At 40.0% G+C, this 22978-nt stretch overlaps 1 protein-coding gene across 7 annotated transcripts in view; it reads right to left on the bottom strand.

Annotated features, from left to right (window-relative positions):
* Positions 1–22978, bottom strand: part of Tnik (TRAF2 and NCK interacting kinase) — a 375407-nt gene that overhangs the window by 144262 nt on the left and 208167 nt on the right. For all 7 annotated transcript variants that reach the window (XR_013436636.1, XM_005332470.5, XM_005332469.5 and 4 more), the window contains exon 3: positions 11813–11869. Coding sequence is in view for 6 of the 7 variants with exons in the window: in XM_005332470.5 (XP_005332527.2) it covers positions 11813–11869 (57 nt within the window). In the remaining variant the exon portion in view is untranslated. The remainder of the gene's footprint in view (positions 1–11812; positions 11870–22978) is intronic.

Raw genomic sequence — 22978 nt, forward strand, 5'->3', positions numbered from 1 at the left:
CTTTGAGGGTTTTTTTCTTTATTTGTTTGCCCTTAAGATCATGGGAATCTGTTTATTTTTTAGTATTGGTGGTAGATGGAGGGAAAAAATGGCTGATATTTGACTGTCCCCAACAAAGGTGGCAGCTAATACTTTTCTTAAAATGGGGTTTGGCCACATGACTTGCTTTGACCAGCATGACATTAACAAATGTCTTGCAGCAGAGACACGGGAGGCACTTGTGCTTTGGGGATGACCCTCTACTGCTTACAAAAAATCCTTCCAGCATGTAGGAATTGGCCTCCAGAGGATGAGAAACTATGCAAAGAGATGGCAACTTTCAAATGCAAACAAACTGGTGATTCTAGGCCAGGCTTTCAAGCTGGTGACAACCTCTGATGGCAATATGATGCTCAGACTATGTTCATAAAGTATAGCCAAAGCCAACCGGACATAATGTTCATTGTATACCATGGGTTGTGTATGCACTATCTCATTTAATACTCAACACAGCTCTATGGTGTCAGTGTTTTCTTTTTAAAGCATATTTTGTATTTGTTCTGATTCGTTCTAGATGACAGTAGAATGCTTTTTGACACATTATATATAAATGCAGTGTGAATTCTCATTCATTTGGTGGTACATGATGTAGTTACAAAATCATATGTGCACATAGGGTAATGATGTCTTTTCATTCTACTGTCATTCGTACCCCCATGCCTCCTCCCCTTCCTTCTCTCCCCTCTATCTAGCTGGAATCTCTTTATTCTCTCTCCACCCCTTAGTATGAATAAGCATCCACATAACAGAAAACATTCGGTCTTTGGTTCTTTGGGATTAGCTTATTTCACTTAACATAATATTCTCCAGTTCCATCCATTTACTGGCAAATGCCATAATTTCATTCTTCTTCAAGGCTGAGTAATATTCTTTAGTGTATATATACCACAGTTTCTTTATTCATTCATCTGTTGAAGGGCACCTAGGTTGGTTCCATAGTTTAGCTATTGTGAATTGAGCTGCTATAATCATCGATGCTGCATCACCGAAGTATGCTGTTTTTAAGTCCTTTGGCTATAAAGCTAGGAGTGGAATAACTGATGGTTCCATTGCAAGTTTTCTTAGGAATCCCCATACTAGTTTCCATAGTGGTTGCACCAATTTGCAGTCCAACCAGCAATGTATGAGTGTACCTTGTTCTCCACGTCCTCACCAACATTCATTGTTGCTTGTGTTCTTGATAATTGCTATTTGATGTCAGTGTTTTCAATGATCTGATTTTACAAATGAGGAAAATGAGTCTCAGTTACTTCCCTAAATTCACTCAATTTAAATGTTAAAGCTCAGATCTAATTCCAGATCTGTCAGACTCCAAAGCCAGTAACTCTATACAGAAAACTCCTATATAGAAGGGCAATTACCCACGATGTCTAAAACCAAAGAGCTCATATGAAGAGTTTAGGAGAGACTTAAATCAGGGGTGAAGAGAACCCGGACATTTGTGCTCCAGTTAAAAGAGCCTGTTAGCATACAACAGAACTTGTTTATGCTTAATTTCAAGTTTTCTTATCTATTATATAGGGAAACATATTCTAAGTACCCACAATATGCCAGAAATTAAAAATGGAATTAATCAGACATTTAATATTACTGTGTCCTATAACAAAAAGTTTGCCCAACATTTAACTCTTGATCCATGGAACAAGAATAAACCTATGTTATTCCTATAATAATCCAAGGGACTGATCATCATTAAGTCCAGACTCGTAAATGCTTTACCCCGTAAGTGTGCAAACTTGGGACACTGGCTAGAACTTTCTCTTTCATAGTAGCTGTTGCTGTTAGGCAGGTGTTTGTGTTAACATATCTATCATTCTAACCTTCAGCATTGACTGAATGTGACAAAAATGTGAAGATAATTTATTGTTCAAGGATCATAGAGGACTAGGATTTAAGGAGATTATCTCTATCACTCAGAAAGTGGTCTTAAATTTTTTTTTTGTAATAATCTGTAGTAGTGAAATTCTTGATAGAAATTTTATTCAGGATGACAATCTATAGCAGACAAAAGCTAATTTTAAATCAATAAACATTCACTTTTATAGCTTTAATTGTATAATATTTACTTACATAGTTAGTGACGAGAGAGTGCTTTAGTGACTATAAAATTAGAATTTATAAAAGAAATTTAAAGTCATGTACTTGCTTCAATGTCAACAAATTTTTGGTTTTGTTTCAGTTTGAAGGCAAAGAGAAAAATCTCCATTTCTTGAGATAAGTAGTTGCAAATGGTAAAAGCTGTTTTTAGAGTTTACCCTGAAATTTCAGTAGTAACTTCATACTAAATGACATTCTGCATGTGAATGGGGTGACCTAGCATCCAAATTAAGAGGCAGGCATTTTCTAATATAGTCAAAGTTGATATCTAACAAATGATTTGAGATCTGCTTTTTAAAACACAGTTTAATGTTAAAATACATTAGAAAATAAATGAAAATTAAGTACCTGTGAATCACCAAAAATTCAAGGTAGGGTTATGTACTTGTAATCTATATTTTTACAAAGCTGAGAAACAAGCCCAGAGTGGCTCAATAAGTTGCCTAATTCTGTACCTCTTCATTGCAGCATTGACAATTGAGGACTTTGCCATGACATCCTGCAGGCAGCCATGGATTTGTTGTATGCATTCATCCCTAAGCTCAATGAATTCATTTAACAAATATTTACTAAATGCAAACTCTATCCTAGGCATGATGCTCAGCGCTAATAACATAGTAATATAACCATGAGCATAACAGATTCAAGCTTTGCCATAATGAAACTTTCTGGAGTCTAGTGAGAGACAAAGATGTACAACAAAGAATGATATAGATGTATGCAAAATTATTGCCATGAGACATATCTCATAGCTGATCTCATTGGACCCAAGAATTGCGAGTTTGAGTTGAGTTCTGAATTCCATGTGGAAGTCATCCACTGAGGGACAGGAAAGAGAAAGCATGATATCTAAAATTGGGGAAGGAATCATTTTTCTTGGAGAAAACAGTATGTGCCAAGGCCCTGTAGCTGCAGGGGGATTGCATACAACTTCCTAAGATGGGTCATTGTGCCAGAGGAAGAAAAACAAACTGTCTATAAGAGGCCCAGTAACTAACAGCAATGTGCCTTGCATACCATGTCTGCCATATCTAATGCTTTGTAACTATATTTACTTCTTACACTAACTTTATCAAAGAAGTGATTTTATTCACATTTCTATATATGGAATAGAGAAAGTTAAGCAATATGCCCAGGGTAAGAGAACCATGAAGTGTCAAAAGTAGAGCTCTGGAAGAGACTGATCATTGGGCCAACCTTCACTCTCTTACTTAGAGGAACGCATAATGAAGTAGGATGTGTATCTTTCTCATACCAAAGCCTCTACTGAAGCATAAAAGAAAACCATGAATTAAATAAATAAAAAGATCTAAATTAAAGTGACCCAGAAGTAAACCAATTGTAACCCCAGGATGATGTCATTCATTTGGCTAAAGTCCACCAATAATGAGATAGCTTATATCCTCAAAGATCCTGAACCTACAATTCAGGTAAAAGGCACAGGGATTGGAATGAATTGTGTTTTCTAACAGCAAAGATAATGTAATTGATCATGTCTCCCTCTGTAACTTTGGTTATCAGGAAAAATAACTACCAAGTTATCTGAACACCCAAAGATTCCAAGCACCCCAACTTCTTGAGCCAATTTCCTCATCTGCATGCTTCTGAACCTCACGAGGGACTGAGAGCTTTAAATAAAATCTTGACCAAATGTTTGGAGATATATGAACAAAAGGCACCAATGAGTACAAACACTATGATGCAAAAATATTTTCTGTGGTCTGCAATTTGGATTTTACTTTCATCTGGCTTTCAACTCTTTATATTTCATGTTTATATGTACATAATCATTTTGTGTAGCACCTACTATGGGCCAGGTTCTACGTTAGCAAGCTCTACAGGGGAGACCATGGTGGAACAAGCACAGCTTCTGTTCCTGGCTTTAGAGCTCATGGAAATCAGTAGGCTTTAAATGATGCAGGACTTTTCATAAGGTCCAGACCAAAGAAGAGCTTAAGTCATCAGGAAGAAAGCCAAAATATTGACAAGGAAGTCAAGCCATAAAAAACAAACAAACAAACCCCACAAAACAATAAATCTCAATAAGAGAAAGCCCAGAAAAGAAAGGGGGCAGACCCATGAGGTGGAGAAGTGTGGACAGTACAAAGGAGGGAATGGGCCTCCAGAGGAGACCCCTACAGTCCATAGTGGAGGAACTCTCCTGTTATTCTGCATCTGAGCACCCAAGAATTCCAAGCACCCCAACTTCTTGAGCCAATTTCCTCATCTGCATGCTTCTGAACCTCACAAGGGACTGAGAGCTTTAAATAAAATTTTAACCAAATGTTTGGAGATATATGAACAAAAGACACCAATGAATACAAACCATTATGATGCAAAAATCTTTTTTTAAAACAAGTTCGCATCTTTATTAGTTTGGAGGTATGGATAGTAGCTCCCAGGTCCATGTGTTCGTTTTTAAGCAATCTCCCTAACATGTAAGCATACACACAGAACAAGCCCAATATCCAGGCCATACACCAGCACACACGAATGTGCAAAGACCCAGACACACACAAGCCACCAAAGGGGTATAATCTGTATGCAAGGTAAGGACAGATGCTGAAGTGTGCACAGAGTGGGCAGCTCAGTCTGCTCATTTTTAGAATTCTAGAAGCTTTCCAAGTTGTACATGGAGTACAGCATACATAGCTGAAGCACCGGAAATAGCCCCAAAGGTGCAGAGTATTACGGAGACAAAAAGACATTTTATCTTTGTTCTGTGAAAAGTTCTTATTTCTGTGCTTTATCCAAATGTTCTGCCTGCTAGACATGTCTACCCTGAACAGCCCCAAAGGGGAAGTTCTGAGGTGGTCTCTGCAAACGAGGAGTTCAGGAGAGGATTTCCAGGCTGTGCTGAACCTACCTGAGGGGCAGGCTCCCACCTGTGGAGAGCCCCCCTCCCCACCACTAACCAAGGTCTGCCCATGCTGTAGATCTCACCTAGGGGTCACTGTTAGAGTGTAAATGTGAGATGTCCCCCAAAAGCTCATGTATGAGATAATGCAAGAAGGTTTAGGGGTGAAATATTTGGGTTATGAAAGCCTTAATCCCTGACAGAGATTAACTGACTGGTAACTGAAAGCAGGTAGGGTGTGGCAGGAGGAGGTGGGTCCCTTGGTGGGTGCCTTTGGGGTTTGTATTTAGTCCTTGTTTGAGCAGAACTCGCTCTCTGCTTCCTGGTGCCATGTTCCCTGCGTCTTTCTTCTCCCACTCTTTGGCCATGATGTTCTGCCTCACTCCCAGCCCTGAGGACCAGAGGTGGCCATCTATGGACGAAGACCTCTGAAACTGTGAGCCCCCAAATAAACGTTTCCTCCTTCATGGCGGGTCTTTTGGTTCCAGCGGTGAAAAAGCTGACTAAAACAGTTGCTTTCTCAGAGAACATTTTCTGACCACCCAGCTAAGTTAGTTTTCTCTTAAAATTCTTCCTTGATCCTCTGTACACTCCTGGAAAGCAAACCAGAACTCTGATGAAGTTACTGTCTCACTGTCAAATGCTTTTCACACATGTTGGAATAGAAGATTCCAGAAGATGGTGCCCGTTTCTGTCTTGTTCATTTCCATCACCTTGGAGTTCAGCATTTCCATTCACTTATTTTCGACGAGTGAAAAGATGAAATCCTTTTTGTGATTCTGGTCTTCAGCTTTCCAGAGAGAATCTAGCCCTACTGTCTTTCCTGGATCCTTCCTGGGTACTTATATTTTAATAGAGACATTCTATTCAGGGTAGGACTAACTACCCTGTGACTGAGATGGAGAGACAGACCAAGTCTATTTACACATATTAACAATTAACTCACACGGGTATGGCACGAAACATAGTTCTAAAGACGGGTTGCCACCACACACGTAGCTGCAGAGTTGCAATGGATACTCTAGAATCCCCTTCATTTCTATGACCTGTCCCACTCAGTCAGTCTCTGTATCTTACCAAGACTCATCATTAAAACCATGTATTAAGGATGTATTACTATATGTCAGATACTAGATAGCATGTCCCTCTTTAGTCTCAGAACAAGCTTACCATATTTGTATACTCATCTAACACAAGAAAACTGAGAGAGGCTCAGAAAGGTTAAGAAATCTATGCAAGGTCATAATCAGTAAGGGGAAGAGTGGGATGTGAACCAGCTCTGCCTGAATCTGAAGGTCACGCTCTGGAGACTCCTCCCATCTCTTATCCTATGAGACCGCTGTGGTAAGTGTGGATACACCCTGCCAGACTGCACTTGAACTGTGCTTCTGCCATTTCCTCATGATGGGGCTTTGGTGAGTTGCTTTCAATTCCTCCTTTGTAAAATGGATATAATAACAATATTCCCTTGAGGGGAGTTGTTGGAAAGATCATATGAGTTAATATACACTGAACACTAAGAGCAAGAGCACTTGGCATATAATAAGCACTCAATTGATGTTAGCCATTTTTATTTTGGCCATGGCAACTGTTGTTAGCATTAATAGTATCATTATGGGTTGTGCTACTACTATTCACTCCATGGAACTCCTTCCCATGGGAGGAATGAAACAAAAGTACTTGAAGCACTGTGTCCCCTTGACTCTACCACATGATCCAGGAAGGGAAGATTTTTTTTTTTCTTTTTGTCCAATTTTAGCAAACATCCACTAAGCCCTTTAACATAAGCAAAGCACCCTATGTATGACAGGCTACTGGGAGAAGGCCACATCCTTACTCTTCAATAAGAGATGGAGACTGCTCCTGGGCTTCACCTACAACAATTCAGTAAGACAAAAGCCTGAACTCACAAACAGGGCTTAAGACAGATCCTTCTAGCAGGCAAAACGCAACCATGTGACTCTGCTGCTGTTCAACCTCTGGCCCTACACTGGCTGCCGCAGTGGCTTGGGGAAAAGGGCCAGTACTAAGGCCTCCTAACCCCAGTAAAGCAATCAAACAAACCAACCTGTATGTCTCTTTTATATATTGGGTTTCCCCAAGACTATTTGATCAAAGTGGTGTATGGGAAAAAAAAAATGAAAACCTTGTAAACTCCTTGTTACAGTATTCAATTCTTTCATGACCTGGTCATGATTTGTCTGGATTTTTCTTGTATCAATTTCTTGTTGGCAGTTTTCAACATCAAAACTAAGCTGTGTACAGCTTCCAGAACATGTTTCTTCAGCCTCCATGCCTTGGCACATCCTGTGTCCTTGGCCAGAAATTTATTTCCTTGGTTACTCTCCAGGACTGGCCTATCAAACCTGATAAGTAACCTTCTTTATGAGTTTTGTAACTTTATTGCAAAAGGTATAACTTTCCTTTAAAACATTTACAGTCAAGTTGCATTATCATGAGCTCCTCTGCAGGCAAAGGATCATTTGTTCATCTTTAAAGTTTCCTTTTCTGTCATTAGGTAGGTGTTTAGTAGATGTTTGCTGAATAAACCCATCAAAAAAGGAATCACACTAAATGACACTAAATGCCACTCTATATTAATTGAAGGCCTATAGCAATGTGGCTGAGAGGATGAAGTTAAACTTCTCAGGCTGAAATATTCACCATACCCCAGAAGAGCCATGTAACATGGAGCAAGACACTTAATACGTTCTGTTTCCACATCTCTAAAATGGGATTAATAACGTAACTCATTGTGTACGTTGTTGAAGGGATTAAATGGATTCATATACACAAAGTATTTCAAGAAGTTCTACTGTATAATAATCACTCCATCAATGTTAGCTATCATAATTATTATTTTTGTCTAGATATAAAAAAGTGGACAAGAGACAATTTATTTAAGGACCAAATCTGATTTCTGCACACCCACAGCACCCTGCCTGCTCATTTCTGCAACAGTTCTCGGGTTTTTCTCTGAGGGATCAGTTCTCCCTAACTCTTAGTCCCTGTGTAGATTCCAGAACCAGGCAGCTAACCCAAATCTGGCTAAAAAGAATCACAGACTGGTTCAGAGATGGGGACATGACCCAAGTGAGGCCACGGATACTCAGATCGACACTTGTGCTGGGACTAATGACAATGAGGTCATGAGAACATGAGCCTGGAGCTGGGGGTGGGAAGAAAGCAGAGCCCAGAGATGGACAAAGACAAAATTTCCCATCAAATCATGTGACTTCCTGGATCCTGCTGAATTTTTGTGAGCATGTGTTTGTTTGTTTTAATGTATAGAAGCCAGTAAGTTCCAATTCAGTTTCAACAGTTTGAGGAAAGTTTTGGCACACCCCGCCCACACACACACACACACTCCAAAGTGTTCTGTGTAATGTAATCATAACCAGTAATCGTAAAGGTAAAAGCTTACAATATTAAGTAATTATTTCACTAAGTCTTATGTGTACTTTAGGTTTTCTTTGTAAAGGGACTAGCTTATTCAGGGATTTTTTATTCAAATGAAAATGGGGATTAGTTAAAAGATTATTAAAGAACCACAAGCTCTTCACACTTGGTGTCCAGAGAAGAGTTAATACAAGATCCAGGAAAAGGATCTCTAACTCTGGGGTGTATAGGCCTTCTTGAGGAGCTTATAGAAAAGACAGATTCAGAGGCTGCACCCTCTGCAGCAGGCGCAGGTATCTGACCAGTACCACTGAGGTTGGAAGTCTGATTCCTCTTAGCTGTTGTAGATAAATCTAGAGAACACAAATCCAGCAGGGAAGGAAGCTCCATAAAGCAATGAAATGGAGAGATTTTCATACTGATTTGGGGAACTAAAAGAACTTCTAAACCAAGGCCAAGAGTAAGCAGTAATTCTGAAGCAAATGCCGACCACTTTGGAAGGGCCTCAGCTCTCAGGCTGGAAGGATAAAGGCACTGTATCTAATTCTCTCTGTGGCTGCTTTCTATAAAAAAGGAAGTGACATTGAATAGCAACAATAATTTAAAAATTAATTTCAAGCTATGACTTCATAAATTTCATTAAAATAAACTATAGTAGTGTGTAGTAGGTCACAGCACACAATCAACAAAGATGATCTTTGAGAATTCATCTCAGTTTTTAACAGAGCAGCTATAATGAGCACAATTATGATAATTGGTAAGAAGCTTTTGCAGCATTCCATCGTACACAAAAGACAACGTGGAAAAATGGAGTTGCTTGTTTTACAAAGGCCCCGCATGAATTTCACAAAGGAAATCTCATGTTGACTGTGATACATAAGGGGATGATTCAAAAGTCACCTGATGCCCATCAGACACCATGGACATAAGAAAACCATTTCCTGGTGTGTATCCATGTTTGCCTTTGTTCAAAATCAGTGGTTAAATAATAGTCGATAATGTTATTATCCCAGAAACTTCCCTGGCTTTCTGAACAGGGGCTTTCCAAAAGAGTTGAACCCAAATACTATAAAGCATCCATTGTACATAATGGGTTGACACTCCCAGGCATGTAAAATGATGTTAGTATTGTACCAGCCTTGGGAAACTGAGAAAGTAACTCTCAAATAATTTTCTCTAGAATTTCACTATGCAATGAAACCCAGTTTAGAAGGGCTGACCCTCCTTGATCTGAACATACACACTCTAGGATAAACTATTGGGTGACTTTTTTTTTTTTTTTTTTTAGCTCTAAGCAAGTGGTTCTCTGAACAATTTAAATCCTCACCAATAGAACCAGAAACTGGAAAAGTAATATTCAATGTTCTCAAGTCAAACTTTGTACATCAACAACATTGTGCACTGAGATGAATGATGATGATGTCAATGAAATGCGAATGTAGTTCTGCAGAGCCACACAACAGAACTTAATCTACAGCATGAATGTCTTGGACTCCATCCACAGCCATTAGTTGTTAAACTGCCAAGCACATCTCATTATGTGGAGATCTGATTCAATCCAAGGAAAACACAGTAGTATGACTTCAGCAAAATTGCAAAACAAACTGTGATATGTTCTGTGGTTGGGTTTTTGTTAAAGATTTACAAACCGATAATGGGTTTCAAGGCAAAGGCTTATAGTATCTGAATTTGATTTTGGTGTCAGACCCTGCTAAGGGAACTATCCCAAATATCTACTTCCCTTTCATTTCTGACCTACATAACTTATTTTTAATAGGACACATTGGTAGACTAAAAAGACTACATTTCCCAAGCTCCTTTGCAACTAAATATAGCTAACGGAAACAGAAGCAAAGATGTTGTATCCAAGTAGAAAAGATTTCACTGGAATGGGCTCTTTCTGCATCCTTGAGCTCACCCGCCTTTTTTTGTTTTTGCAGTCAGAGTATGATCAATGGAAATCCAACAACCATCTTGAACCACAGAGTGACATTAAGGGGGGCTTTGTGCTAGAATGACAGGGCAGAAAGATAAGTACTTTCTCTGCTCCACCACATTGCTGCCACACATCCCTGGACTGTCAACTTTCAGATCTCTTCCACATGAGAGAGTAAGACTCTTCTACATCCTTAACCCTCTGTCTCAAATGGGAGAGTATAACCCTAATTAATATAATCCACATGCAATTTCTTTTTTAGTCAAGGCAAAGTGAATTCAAAACCTAATTGAGATTACATATTTGAACTGATTTGTAACCTCTGCAACTGGAATAATGTTCTTAGGACAAGCAAAAAGAAACAGAACTTCAACCAAGTAGTAATATACATAGAAACAAAACTTTTTTATTTTATTTTTAAAAATTTTCATTAATTATATCTAACTTCTTAAATATAATTTAAAGAGGAATTCAGATCAGTTAATAGCTAAGGAAAGAAAACACAATGAGTGGTATAAATGAGAATTGTGAAATTGGTATTGTGGTATGTAATCGCCATCTAACATATACTTATCAAAGGTAACAGACTGGGTCTGGAAAGCTTTGGTTTAAAGTCTGGCCTACAGACATACTGTGTGTTTTTGTTGTTTGTATCTTCGTTCTCAATACCTTTGTGTGACTCATTCACTCTGTGGCTACTTATATTGAGTATTCCACTTCATGGCCAAAAGGGACTTTGGTGTTTTAGCTTTCATGTACAGCAGACAGATATCTCAGAAAAATCCTCAGGACAATAAAAATTATTAGCATGCTTTTGATGTCCAGTGAATCCTTTCAAGTCTGATTTTCACTCTGCACTCTTGAAAAGGCATTAAAATATTTTAAACAAGTCTAGAAAACTGATTGAAAGCATTAGATTGCATTTAAAATAAAACCTGCTCCTTAGATTGCTTTTGATCATCCAGGAAGACATTTTGTTTCAGTGTTATTCTATAATAAATAAAAATTTGTGGTTACATGATTATTTGGTCAAAAATATTTTTTTTTGGAAAATATTCATGTTAAATATCCTACTAGAAGTTTAGAGCTATCCAAGCTCTTGTCTACTCCAGTGTTAGGTAGACCTTTGGGGAAACTGTTAAGACCCATCTCGTCTGTGTAATCTCAGCATTATTCTTTTAATGCCTTGAAATCCTTGTTCTGACTTCATATGCAAATATCCATGGTTATGTTTATGTAAATTATTGGCACACATTATTCACTCTAACTACCTACAGCGGTATGTAGGTACTGAATTTAATTAGAGTGATTTATCCATGGTCTCCCTAGTCTCTTGTTGCATACTCTATATGAGAAGCACAAGTGGGTAAGGATCTTAAATATTTAGAAAGATTATTTTAAATAATCTTTAATAAAACATTTTTTTCTATCACTAGCTACTTTGTTAGAAATATATAGCTATTGAGACAATAAGGATACATTACCCCTGTGACATCCATGACCTTAATGGCTGCCAGCTGGCCCGTTTTGACATGACGACCCTGTAAAGAAAAAAAAAAAATTAGTTCTGCTGAGTAATATCAGCATTCTGTTCCAACCATAAAAAATTGCCAGAGTCAATGTTACTGTATGTCAATGGGGACACAAACTCACTCACATACACACTTCAAATGTTGGGAAGATTCATTTCTAGTTAGTATTTATTTTGTAAAACATTCCTCATCATTTTCTCTTTTGGGGTTACTTTTGCAGTGGGTATCAAATTAAATAAAAAGTGCAATGCTGAACAATTTGGTTCTGTTCCTCTCCAAAATGTAAGTAAGAGCTTGGATGAGAGGTGGATTTATGTGGAAGGGGAGCCCAGCCTGGATGGAGGTCACATGAATGTCCATCAGAAGAAACAAGTGGAGAAACTTTAGTTGCCCTGATTCTTAATATTAAGTAATATAACAAAATCAGCTGTATATAATTTTACTACAATTCACTTGAGATTGTTCATTTATCTTTATCTTAGAAGGGGATCTAAAATGAAATAGCAATTAATCATAGTGTAGCCAAGACAGTGCAGAGCTTTAGCAACAGCTCCCCACAACTGGGCATCTTTGGATTTTGGAACAAAAACAAACTCAGCAACCACACTGAGGAATCAGAAGAAAATAGCACAGTAGTGATGAGCAGGGCAATCCCACAGTTTCTCTTTGCTCACTCCTTAAAGAAACTTAACGTATACTCTGATAACAGCAAAGACGATCAGATCCATTACTCGTAAACACATTTTATATATGGTTCCCCAAATGCATTTTATTACTACAAATTGAGTATCCTTTATCAAAAATGCTTGTTTCAGATATTTTCCCATATTTCAGAATATATGCATATATATAAATGAGATGGGATTCCAGTCTAAACAGGAAATCCCTTTGTTTCCTGTATAGCTTCCACCCAGGTTGAAGGTAATTTTATGTATTTTTAGTGTGCCTGTGTCTTCATGGTGACAATCCCATGAGGTCAGGTGTGAAATTTTCCATTTGAGGCATCATGTTGGTGCTAAAAGTTTCAGATTTTGGAAAACTTGAGATTTTTGGAGTAGGGATCTCAATCTACAGTGCTATCAGGTAGTATATTATAGTTTCTAAGATCAACTAGGTTCAAATCCCAGCTGCAGGACCTAAAACAAGTCTCTTCACCTTTTAAATCTCAGTTTTCTCATCGAAATAAAACCTTAAGTGGAATTTCCCTGGTCCAAGCCGGGGCCTGATACCCAGTCTAGTCAGTCCTGCCTCTCAAACTCTTTCCTGTGGGAGTGCTGGATGCACCTTTGCCAACACACAGTTTGAGAAACTTAGCACTCAGATTTTTAACTCTTTAAGATGCAGGGAGTCTTCTCTGAGTGAATAACTGGTTACAAGGGTAGAACAACCACCTTGCTCTTGAGACTGAGCAGAACTAGCTTACAGCAGTACTGGTCCAAGAAGCAAGGAGACAGAAAAGCAATCCACAATACACCTCAGATGCAAGGTGCTGGGTCGTCTGGGGCTTGAAATCAATAAAATATCTGCTATTTTTTGAACTTAGGGTATTTTTTTGTTTTGTTTATTTTTTAGTAACCACTATGTTGTGAAAAAGAAAAGCATGTATTTTTTCCTCCATTTTAAATTTCACCTCCAAACTGAAATAATAGTTCTCCATGGATCTAACAGCAGAGAGAAGTCAGCGAGATCCTGCAGGTGGGGACAACAGCAGCTTCAACACATTTCCAGATCCAGGTATCCCCACGTGCTGGATTGGGAAGGCTTCGGAGTTATCAGAGCCTGATGATCATGGAGTGCCCAAGAACCCGCCCGGCATAAGCAGCCCTACATCACTGGAGGACATCAGACCAAATGAGGATCCAGATTGAGGGGGATCTGAAGGAATGGCTAGGAGTAAACTGACCTTTAGGTCATCAGAAACCTGAAGCACAGTTGCAATTAGGAATTTTTAAGGAGGTAACCTGACAAAAACACGAATAAATTGAGGAGAACAGCCCCTAAGGTGCCTAACGATCCTGGCTTTTTACAGGTGACGCCAAAATATCACAGCTAATGAGACCTGTCTCCCAGGACACCTTCACCTCTATCCACTGCTGCCATCTGGCTCCTGACAAACCCTCACTGGTGAAATTTTAAAATGATTTTTCTAAACAAACTTTTTCATATTTTACTTGAATTACACACTGAACTGTTCATCTTTTGCTTCACATCAGAGTTTTTTAAACTTCTTGTTCTATTTGGGGGCAGGGTACTGAGGGAGGATGTTATATCACGAGCGAATATAAAGTACATGTTGCTCTCAACTTTAATTTATTTCCACTTACAAAGAGAAATTCAAAATACAAACATAGACAGTATCTAAATTTGAATCTAAAATACCTGTTCAACTAAGGACTAAAAAATAAATTATAAAAAGAAAAAAAAATCACTAGACAAGAGTTTAAAAAAAATATCTCCACAAAAATAGAGGACATGTTTTGTCAGAGTGTAGTTGCTGAGTTCATTCATTCTTTCTTTTTTTTCTTTTGTACCAAGGATAAAACCCAGGGAAATTCTACCACTGAGCCACATCCCAGCCCTTTTTACTTTTTATTTTGAGACAGGGTCTTGCCAAGTTACTAAAGCTGGCCTCGAACTTGTAATTTTGCTGCCTCCTCAGCCTCTCAAGTCACTGGGATATTACAGGTGTGTGCCATCACTCCCAGCTCCAAGTCATTTCTTTTCTTTTTTCTTGGTACCAGGGATTAAACCCAGGGGTGCTTAACCACTGAGCCACATCACCAGTCGTTTTTTTATTTTTCATTTTGAGACAGGGTCACACTAAAATGCGGAGGCTGGCCTCAGACTTGTAGTCCTTTTGCCTCCGCCTCCCGAGTCACTGGGATAACAGGCCTGTGCCACTCCTGGGTCATTTCTGAATAAAAGCATAAACTAAGAATTTATTTTCCTCCTGAAATAATCAATATTAACAAAAGTTAATAAACCAACTAAATCTATTAAAAAAACCCCCACAAAACTGACCCAAAATCTAGTGTCAGATAATATCCTAAAGCATAAAAATTCTGTCCACAAGAAAGAAGGAAGAATGGTACCCCATGGGGAAAAGCAGATCATGTTGGGTCATGGGTGCTGGGAGCCCGGGCCAGTCTGATTCTCAGACATGCTCACAAACACACTTGTCTCTCCTTCTCTTTTCTTCCACCTCACTTTGAGGTTAAGAACTACACCTATTTCAGTTCCATATAAAATAATTCAACATCAAGGTAAAAATCCAACTCACTCAAGTAATACAGTACGCTAGCCCTTCCTTTATCTCCTCCGAAAATGAATGCAAGAGAAAAACAGCGGTTTTGTCTGAAATAGGCACATAACCCTCACCTGTGTTATTGCTGTTATTTTCTAAGAAACAGCAAGACAGCTCTCCAGCTGCTAGCCTGAGGCCAGGCTGGAAGGGAGCACGCTTTCATTTCTAGGTCACCGAAATACATTTGTTTCTAGCAGAGTACACAAGCCAAAGTGAGGTCATTGAAAATGCAGACAGTCCCCCCACCATCTCCACACCCTGTCCAAGGACTGGCATGCAGGCAGAGTGGCTCATTCTTCAAATTTGGCTTGGAGTTAATCTCACCTTTACTGAGGCAGTCTGCAATTTCCTACTTGCAAATGAGTGCACTACCTTTGAGCTTCGCAGCATCTTATGCTAACCTCATTGATCAGAGTGCCGTGATATTTTTCAAAATGAGTGTGACCAGAACCATGAAAATACATCAAACCAAATTGAGGACCTGGGGGGAGTAATTCAATCGTAGAGTGCTTGCCTAGCATGTATGAGGCCCTGGGTTTGATCCCCAGCACCATAAAACAAAACAAAACAAAACAAAATAGTGTAGAACATGTAGTAATGGCAGCTGTTGCTTCATTAATCAATTGTTCTGGCTACATCCATCTATATCAGTGTCTATCTGTCTACCAATCATTGAGGCTGGATGCACCATCCAGATTCTCCATTACAGAATGAAGCACCTCAATCAGGTCTCTCTCTCTGGGACATACTCCCAGGGCATGCTCCCTCCTGGAGACAGCTGAGAAAGAATGACAGCTTGGATAAGAACAGAAATAAAGAATGAGACTGAGAATGTCAGAGGCAGACAGAGCCAGCAGATATTCAGAAGGCCAAAGAAGCAGGACTTGAGATTGGGTACATATTTCCCCCATGCCTCTCATACTGCATGGCACAGAAGGGACTCAGGGAAATATTTGCTAAATAGCAGACTGAATGAAGGAGTGGGATTTGAGGATTGTGTTTGGGTTCCTGGTATCGTCCACATGTCCACTTTGGTTTCCCTCACCCTTTACATTTCTATCCAGCCCCCGACACAGTGCCTGGGACCAGATACGGTGAGATTATAAGCAGGGTTTACAATCATTTTGTCCATAAATAAGAAAGTGAAAGATGAATTTCAGTGGATGAAGATCTTTTAAACTCCACAGAGAAACCAATTTTCTTTTTTTTCTCCATAGATCACAGGGAAACTAGAAATTAGCTTTAGCTCAGCTGTACCTCCGAGCTGTACAGACAAGAGCAAAGGTGAATTCTGGCTTTTCACTACCCGTCAAGATGAAAGCTTAAAGGCACCTATCTGGATGCTTTCAGGAATGCAACTTTGCTTTGAGAAAATATGTCTGGAGACAAGATAACTTTATGAAAAGAGAAGGTAGACAAGATAACTTTATGGAAAGATTCCAAAAATCCTTAAGATTAAGAACGTGAATGTTCACCAAACACACTTGGCACAGGGTCTACTCCCAGGGTTTCCCCAGGTCAGAGGAAGCCCCTGGGTTTCCTTGGCCCGCCCGTGCCTTCTACTGGTAGCTTAAAAACAGTCTGCTGGGCACGTCTGCAGAACTGCGATCCAGCTGCCTCAGCTCCCAGACTGTGGCACGGGGAAGCGAGGTACTGACACGGGGCCGTTCCCACGCAACCGCTCCCACCCTGGCACCCTCGCTGTGAATTCCTCCGCCTGGCACCTCTGAGTGGCAGAGAATGGATAGTTTTCAAGACTGTTCAGGGGTGGGCCAGCTGAGAGCTAAGGCTTCCTCACAGACGCAAGGTGGGAACAAGAGGCTGCTTCATTTCCCTGTGTGGCAGTCTTGGTGGCTGCCAGCCGGGCTCAGTTTATAAATCAAAATGGATGCAAATCATATAGTCACAATTTTTAGCAGACAACGGTTAATGTATGCAGATTCCATGGCAGGGAGCCTAGTGCCTGCACCCAAGAAAGGCAGGCAGAGCTGAAGTGGCAGCCATGGTGAGGCAGATGAGCTAAGGGGTGGCCGGAGCTGGGAAAGCAAGGAGAACCAGTCTCCGGGCCATGGCCTCAAGCCAAGAACACATTTCCAGTGACCTCCTTGCACCCAAAAAATAAGCACAAATCAGAGATGTACCAGCTCTTGTCTAATTTAGGTCACAGAATCACCACATCATGTGGCCTCTTATTCTGGGAGAACCTAATCCCCTGGACATGGGGGTACAAAGGATGGGGACAGAACATGTTCAAGCAGCCAACTCTTCAGCCTCCTCAAATATTCTGTTCCTTCCCACGGGCACAATAGTCTTCTCTGTCCCCCAAGTCAGGGGTGGCATCCAGGGACAGAAACAGTATTTTAAAGCCTTGGGACCTGGACCCCAGTCCAAGATGAAGTGTATAATCCAAAGAGGATCAAATATGAGAACCCTGTGGTGAATTGGGTTTTTTCTCTCCCCAGACAACAAGAGGCATTCAAATTAAGCAGGAATCTTGTATTTTTAAAAATCTGAGTGTCAAAATTAATGGAATATTCTTCATGTTTTAAAACTTAACCATAGTTAATAGCCTTCTGTTGGTTCCCAGTGGTTGTTTTTGGTTTTCTACTGTGGGTGACTGAGTAAGATTTTAATACTCTGAAATCTTGGAGTCCAGGAAGAAGCGTTTTAGAAGTACATGGATTTAGTAATGGTAGCGGGGTCAGTAACTCTCTTCAGACACAAAGATGGGCTGTTCTTGATGCAAACTGTAAAAAGGGACATGTGAAAGGGCTTAGCCCTCAACAGCTTGCACTAGCCTGTGTGACTTGCACAGAAACCAACTTCTCTTCTGCTGAGGCCCCCAAGTCTTAATGCCTTTGGACCTTAAGATGCAGTGAGTGTCTCAGGCCCCTGCCCTGCACACAATTGAAGGGGAAGCTTCTCAAAGGCAGGGCCTCTGCCTGACATCTGTTTGATCCTCTGACCTTCCTGAGGGAGCTTTTTTAACCTGCAGGTGTTAAATGATGCTTGGAAACATGCAAGTTTGTAGGCCTAGTGAGCCCTTTACGTTGCCACAAATCACAATGCGCAGACTCCAGTGATCCATCAGAAGAAGATCCAGCTGGAAGAAGCCCGATAAAGCTTGCAGAGAGACTACTTCCACTATTCCTTAAAGAAAAGGGGACCAGAGAAGGGCTCAAGTACCTTAACTGGAGGGGATAACCTGCAGCATCTGACCTGTTTTGCTCAACAAGGTTTTGTTTTTGTTTTCTTTTCCAAGTGTTAACTAACAAATGCAAGTAGGCCCTGGGGACCTCAGTGGCCATTAGCACTGTGCATTTCATAATCTCACTGGTTTCCCTGAGGACAGGGTCAGGCAGAGAAAGTCACTATAGGAGAAAAGCAAGACTAGACAATGCCTGCCCAAGCCCTCCTCCTCTGGCTCCCTTTTCCTCAGACAATGCTAACTGGAGGCCGGAGGACCCACGGCTCATTTTTTAAGATGTCTAATCAATGGCTCCTCTGTGGACCGCTGCACAAGGCAGCTCCCCTTAGGAGCTCTGGCAGGCCCTGCGCTCACTCCATCCCACCTCCCCGCTGCAGATTAAAAAGATATATTATGTCTTTTTCCCTTGGCCCTGCACAGATCTGCCCACTGACAGGGCTACATTTCACTGCACCTACAGTATGGCTTCAACATGAAGCCAGCCACCCGCAGACAGGAGCCGCAGCAGCAAGATCAGGGTTTCAAGTCCAGTGCAGTTCACAAAGAAAAGGACCACAGTGTTCCCAGCTGTCATTCTCGGAGCCCTAGGAACACAAATGGGGATCCATTTGACTCTTTATCGGGGCTGCTGGTGAATAAACCCTCTCCCACAGTGTCCTCAAACCTCCAGAAGTTTTAATTAAAACAAAAGAAATGTCAAACAGGAAAGCACTGGAATATAATTAGGGCCCACCACACCTCAAGTAATACGGGGGTGGTGGGGGGAGACAAGTAATGAAAGGAAAGCTTTCATGTTCTTACTGAATCCCTGCTCTGTTGCTGACACAAAAATCAATTTCGGTAGGCTTTAGTTGTATCTGAGCAGGAACACGAGCGACAGATGAAATTTAGTGAGCAATTTACTGGAGTCATAATGATTCCCAATGGAAGGGAAAAAAAAGACTATGATGAGCCCTCCTAACCAAATGTCTCCTCAGTAAGAAACTGTACGTGTGCATTATAGAATCTGTATTATATATATTGGGGAGGGGTTAAGACTCATCTATGTTTTATTCTTTAGAAAAATATATAAACTTGACATCACACCCTATAAAACATGGTTTTCAACAGGGTAATTGTGCCCTCCAGGGGACATCTGACAATGTCTAGAGGCATCTGACTGCTGTGACTGGTGCTACTGGCATCTAGTGCTACTGGCATCTAATACATAGAGGCCAGGAATGCTAGGAAACCTTCCGTATTGCTCAGAGTACCCCCCTTCCTCCAACAAAGAATTATTGTACACAAAATATCAATGGGATCAAGTTGAAAAACCTGTTTTAAGAGAATTTGACGTTTAATGGGTGCCCTGTGGATGCTGAACGCTATGCTAGTGTCACTGATATTACAAAGATGCAAAGGTAAGGCCTTGTCCTCAGGGATTTCTCATAGGTAGGAGGAGAGACAGGGTGGATGGGAACAGCATTGTTCTTTCTTTGCTTAGTAGTATTTTAAAAATGAAAAAAAAAAATGGTTTTTTTTTTGTTTGTTTTTTGAGGAAGGGAATACTTCTGAAATCCCAATATCTACATAGATTCTTTAAAAGAATACAGGTAATATTAACACTAATATAACGGCACCTGAGACCACTTTCCTTCTGGCTTTTTTCATGTAATAGGGCAATTCTAAGATCTTCACTATCATTAAGTAGCATATTCTAGTTTTTTTTTTAAAAATGCAGTAAAGTAGCATTAAGACTAAATGGAATTTGGTTTATGATATTTGGACACAGAGGTACCATTTCTGCTAATTATGTTAATTTTTGAAAATCTGTCCTTTGAAAAAGTTGTCCTATTATTGATTTTCAACAATATTTAGATCTTTGTAATAAAAGTGCGCATGTGTGTATGCATTCCATCCTCACAAACACTTATGGTTTCTAACTATTGGCAGCTTGAGGCAGGAATAAAATAATTTTGTTTAAAATATAAATCATGATGAACTTAAAATAAATGATCAATTATAAGAAGATAGCAGTATTTGCCTTTATTCAATGGAAGGTCTTCATGTGCAAGGATATGGGAATCTTCAAATTGCTGTACCTGATCTGTTTCCAATAAATGAGGGAAGTAGAATCATAGCTTTATAGAAAGAATAAGATGAGCAACATGATTCTATATCACTGACAACCATCACCATCTTTGAGGTACTTAAGGATTAAAGAGCCCAAGCTTCCTGGACACAGGCAAAGAATATACAAATATGGATCCCTCGCTGTGTTTGGGAGGATCACTTCAGCTGCAATAGAAATCTCTGCTGAAAATCTCTCCCCCTGATGGATGTCTTCCTGTCCTCACAGGCTGCACCAGCAATTGTGCTTTCTGAGCAAAGACCTGAATGTTATTGTTTGGGTAGGAATGCAAGAGGACATAAAGGACATCAGAAAACAGAAAGATGTTTTTAAAGGCAGGTGGCACTTATATATTCATATTCTTTCAAAGTGGATGGCTATCATCGATTGGTTAGCAAACACACCCATCCCCAGGAAGCTAGTCTCTGGGAGTAAGGTTACAAGTGCCTCACAGGACACCTCTATCTTCCCCTCCAGGACGATAATGCTGGGAACACTTTTGTCTGAAATCTTAAAAATGGATGAAATGTGATGATACCCTGAGAAAGAATGAGGACTCTTTTAAATAAATAAGGCATGCCCCCAGCTCTGGGCAGGCCTGAACGGGAGGTAGCTGGTGAGTTAGAAAACGTATTGATTTGCAGCTAAATTTAGCTGCAATCTACCAGTGCTGTGGCAGGTAGCTTCCCCTCCAGGAGGGTAAGGTTTCCCTGACTCCAGTGCAATTCTCTACACCATGCTTTCATGCCTCCAGCCTAGGTTTCCTGCTCAGAGATTATTAAGAAGAGTGGGGAGAGCATCTTCCTGGCTCTTTGGACAATCTTCTCTTCTCAAGCAGTTTATTTCACACAGGCGTAGAGGCAATCTTGGATCTATAGTTAGTGTTTTGTAGACCCATTAGAGAAGACTGGAGGTTAAGAGGAAAAGAATTTGGGGGAGCTATGAGATACATTTGGATGCCTCAGTGGGTCTAGAGTTACTTGGGGTCTACAGTTTAAAATTATTAGCTCTCTAGCATGTAGTAAGGATTAAGTCAATATCTGTAGAAACACTTGGTAGAATGCCTGGGTAAAAGATGGAGATGCTGCAGTGTTTAGCATATTGTGAGGTCTATTTCTGATCTCTTCTGCTGTTCCCATCCCTTCTTATTCACCACACTGAAGACCCTGAACCCTGTGCCTTCCTCCCTCTCCTCCAAGGTACCATGGGGTCTTTACTTCTCATCCTTCTGTTGTACCTGCTTGCTCACTTCTTAGATCTTGACCCCAAATGTCACCTTCTCCAAGAATCCTTCCTTAGACACCATATCTAAATTTTTAACTCCACACTAATTTTGACTACTCCCTTTCTCTGTGTTTGGATCATCTGACAAACTTTACATCTGATTTATTTATTTATCCTGTGCACTGGGTATTCCCTGCTGTAGAAAGAGTATCTTGAGGTCAGGGGCTTCTTGTTGTCTTGTTCACTATTCTATTTTCAGGAGCAGCTCGGTGCCCATGCATATGCTGTGTGATGAACTCCCGACCTCTTTGCAGACCCACTTTTCTAAGGCCCTCTGTTCTCTTTTGGAAAAAAAAAGAAAAGAAAAGCACCTCCTTGAAAAAATAACAACTCTGATGGAACAAGTCCTGTCATCAGAGAAGAAATCTGAAGCTCAAAGAAATAAGTTTTTCATAGGTCATATTTTCTTTTCATAATGGCCCTGTATCAAAGTAAATGGAGCAAGAAGATATTGTCTTCCTCTTCTTATTCTATTTAAGTTCTCTCTAAAGCTCAAAGGATAAATTAAAATACTTAATAATCACAATATATTTTCTAGCCAGGAAGATTTATTTTTGCAAAAATGGTGATTGTTATTTAAATGTTAACAACACAGATATTGAAGAGTATTGAAAAGTAATATAGACACAGTAAGAAGATTTATTTTTGCAAAAATGGTGATTGTTATTTAAATGTTAACAACACAGATATTGAAGAGTATTGAAAAGTAATATAGACACAGTAAGAAGTAGTGGTGATTCCAAAAGAAGTAGTGGTGATTTTAAAAAAAGTAGTGGCGACAGCCAACAGATCAAGCTTACAGGTAACAAAGAAGCATGTGGCTTTGCTTTCAGAACCAAAAAAAAAAAAAAAAGTTGATAACCCTTTCTTGACCCAAATGGAAAGAAGAGTTAAAAAACTTTCTTAAACCTTGCAGACCTCACCCAGCTAAGGTCGCCTGCATGGAAGCAGGAAGCACTGGCTTGCCTTCCTCCATCCTCACCTTCCTCATTTCCAGCTGTGGCACAGGGGCAAGCCTGTGGTTAAAGACTAGAAAACAGAATCTCCTCTTTGAAAATACCAAACCTAATTTCAACCTAGTCTTCAGCACCTGATTTCAATCACCTTTGGCATCAGGTACTTGCCTACCATTCAGTAGAGCAAACCTGAATTTCTCTAGCATTTAACTTAAGACATTTTTATATTTGCAACATTAATGTTTGTGGGTTTTTT

The sequence above is a fragment of the Ictidomys tridecemlineatus genome, chromosome 3, assembly GCF_052094955.1.
Source record: "Ictidomys tridecemlineatus isolate mIctTri1 chromosome 3, mIctTri1.hap1, whole genome shotgun sequence".
Classification (NCBI taxonomy): Eukaryota; Metazoa; Chordata; class Mammalia; order Rodentia; family Sciuridae; genus Ictidomys; species Ictidomys tridecemlineatus.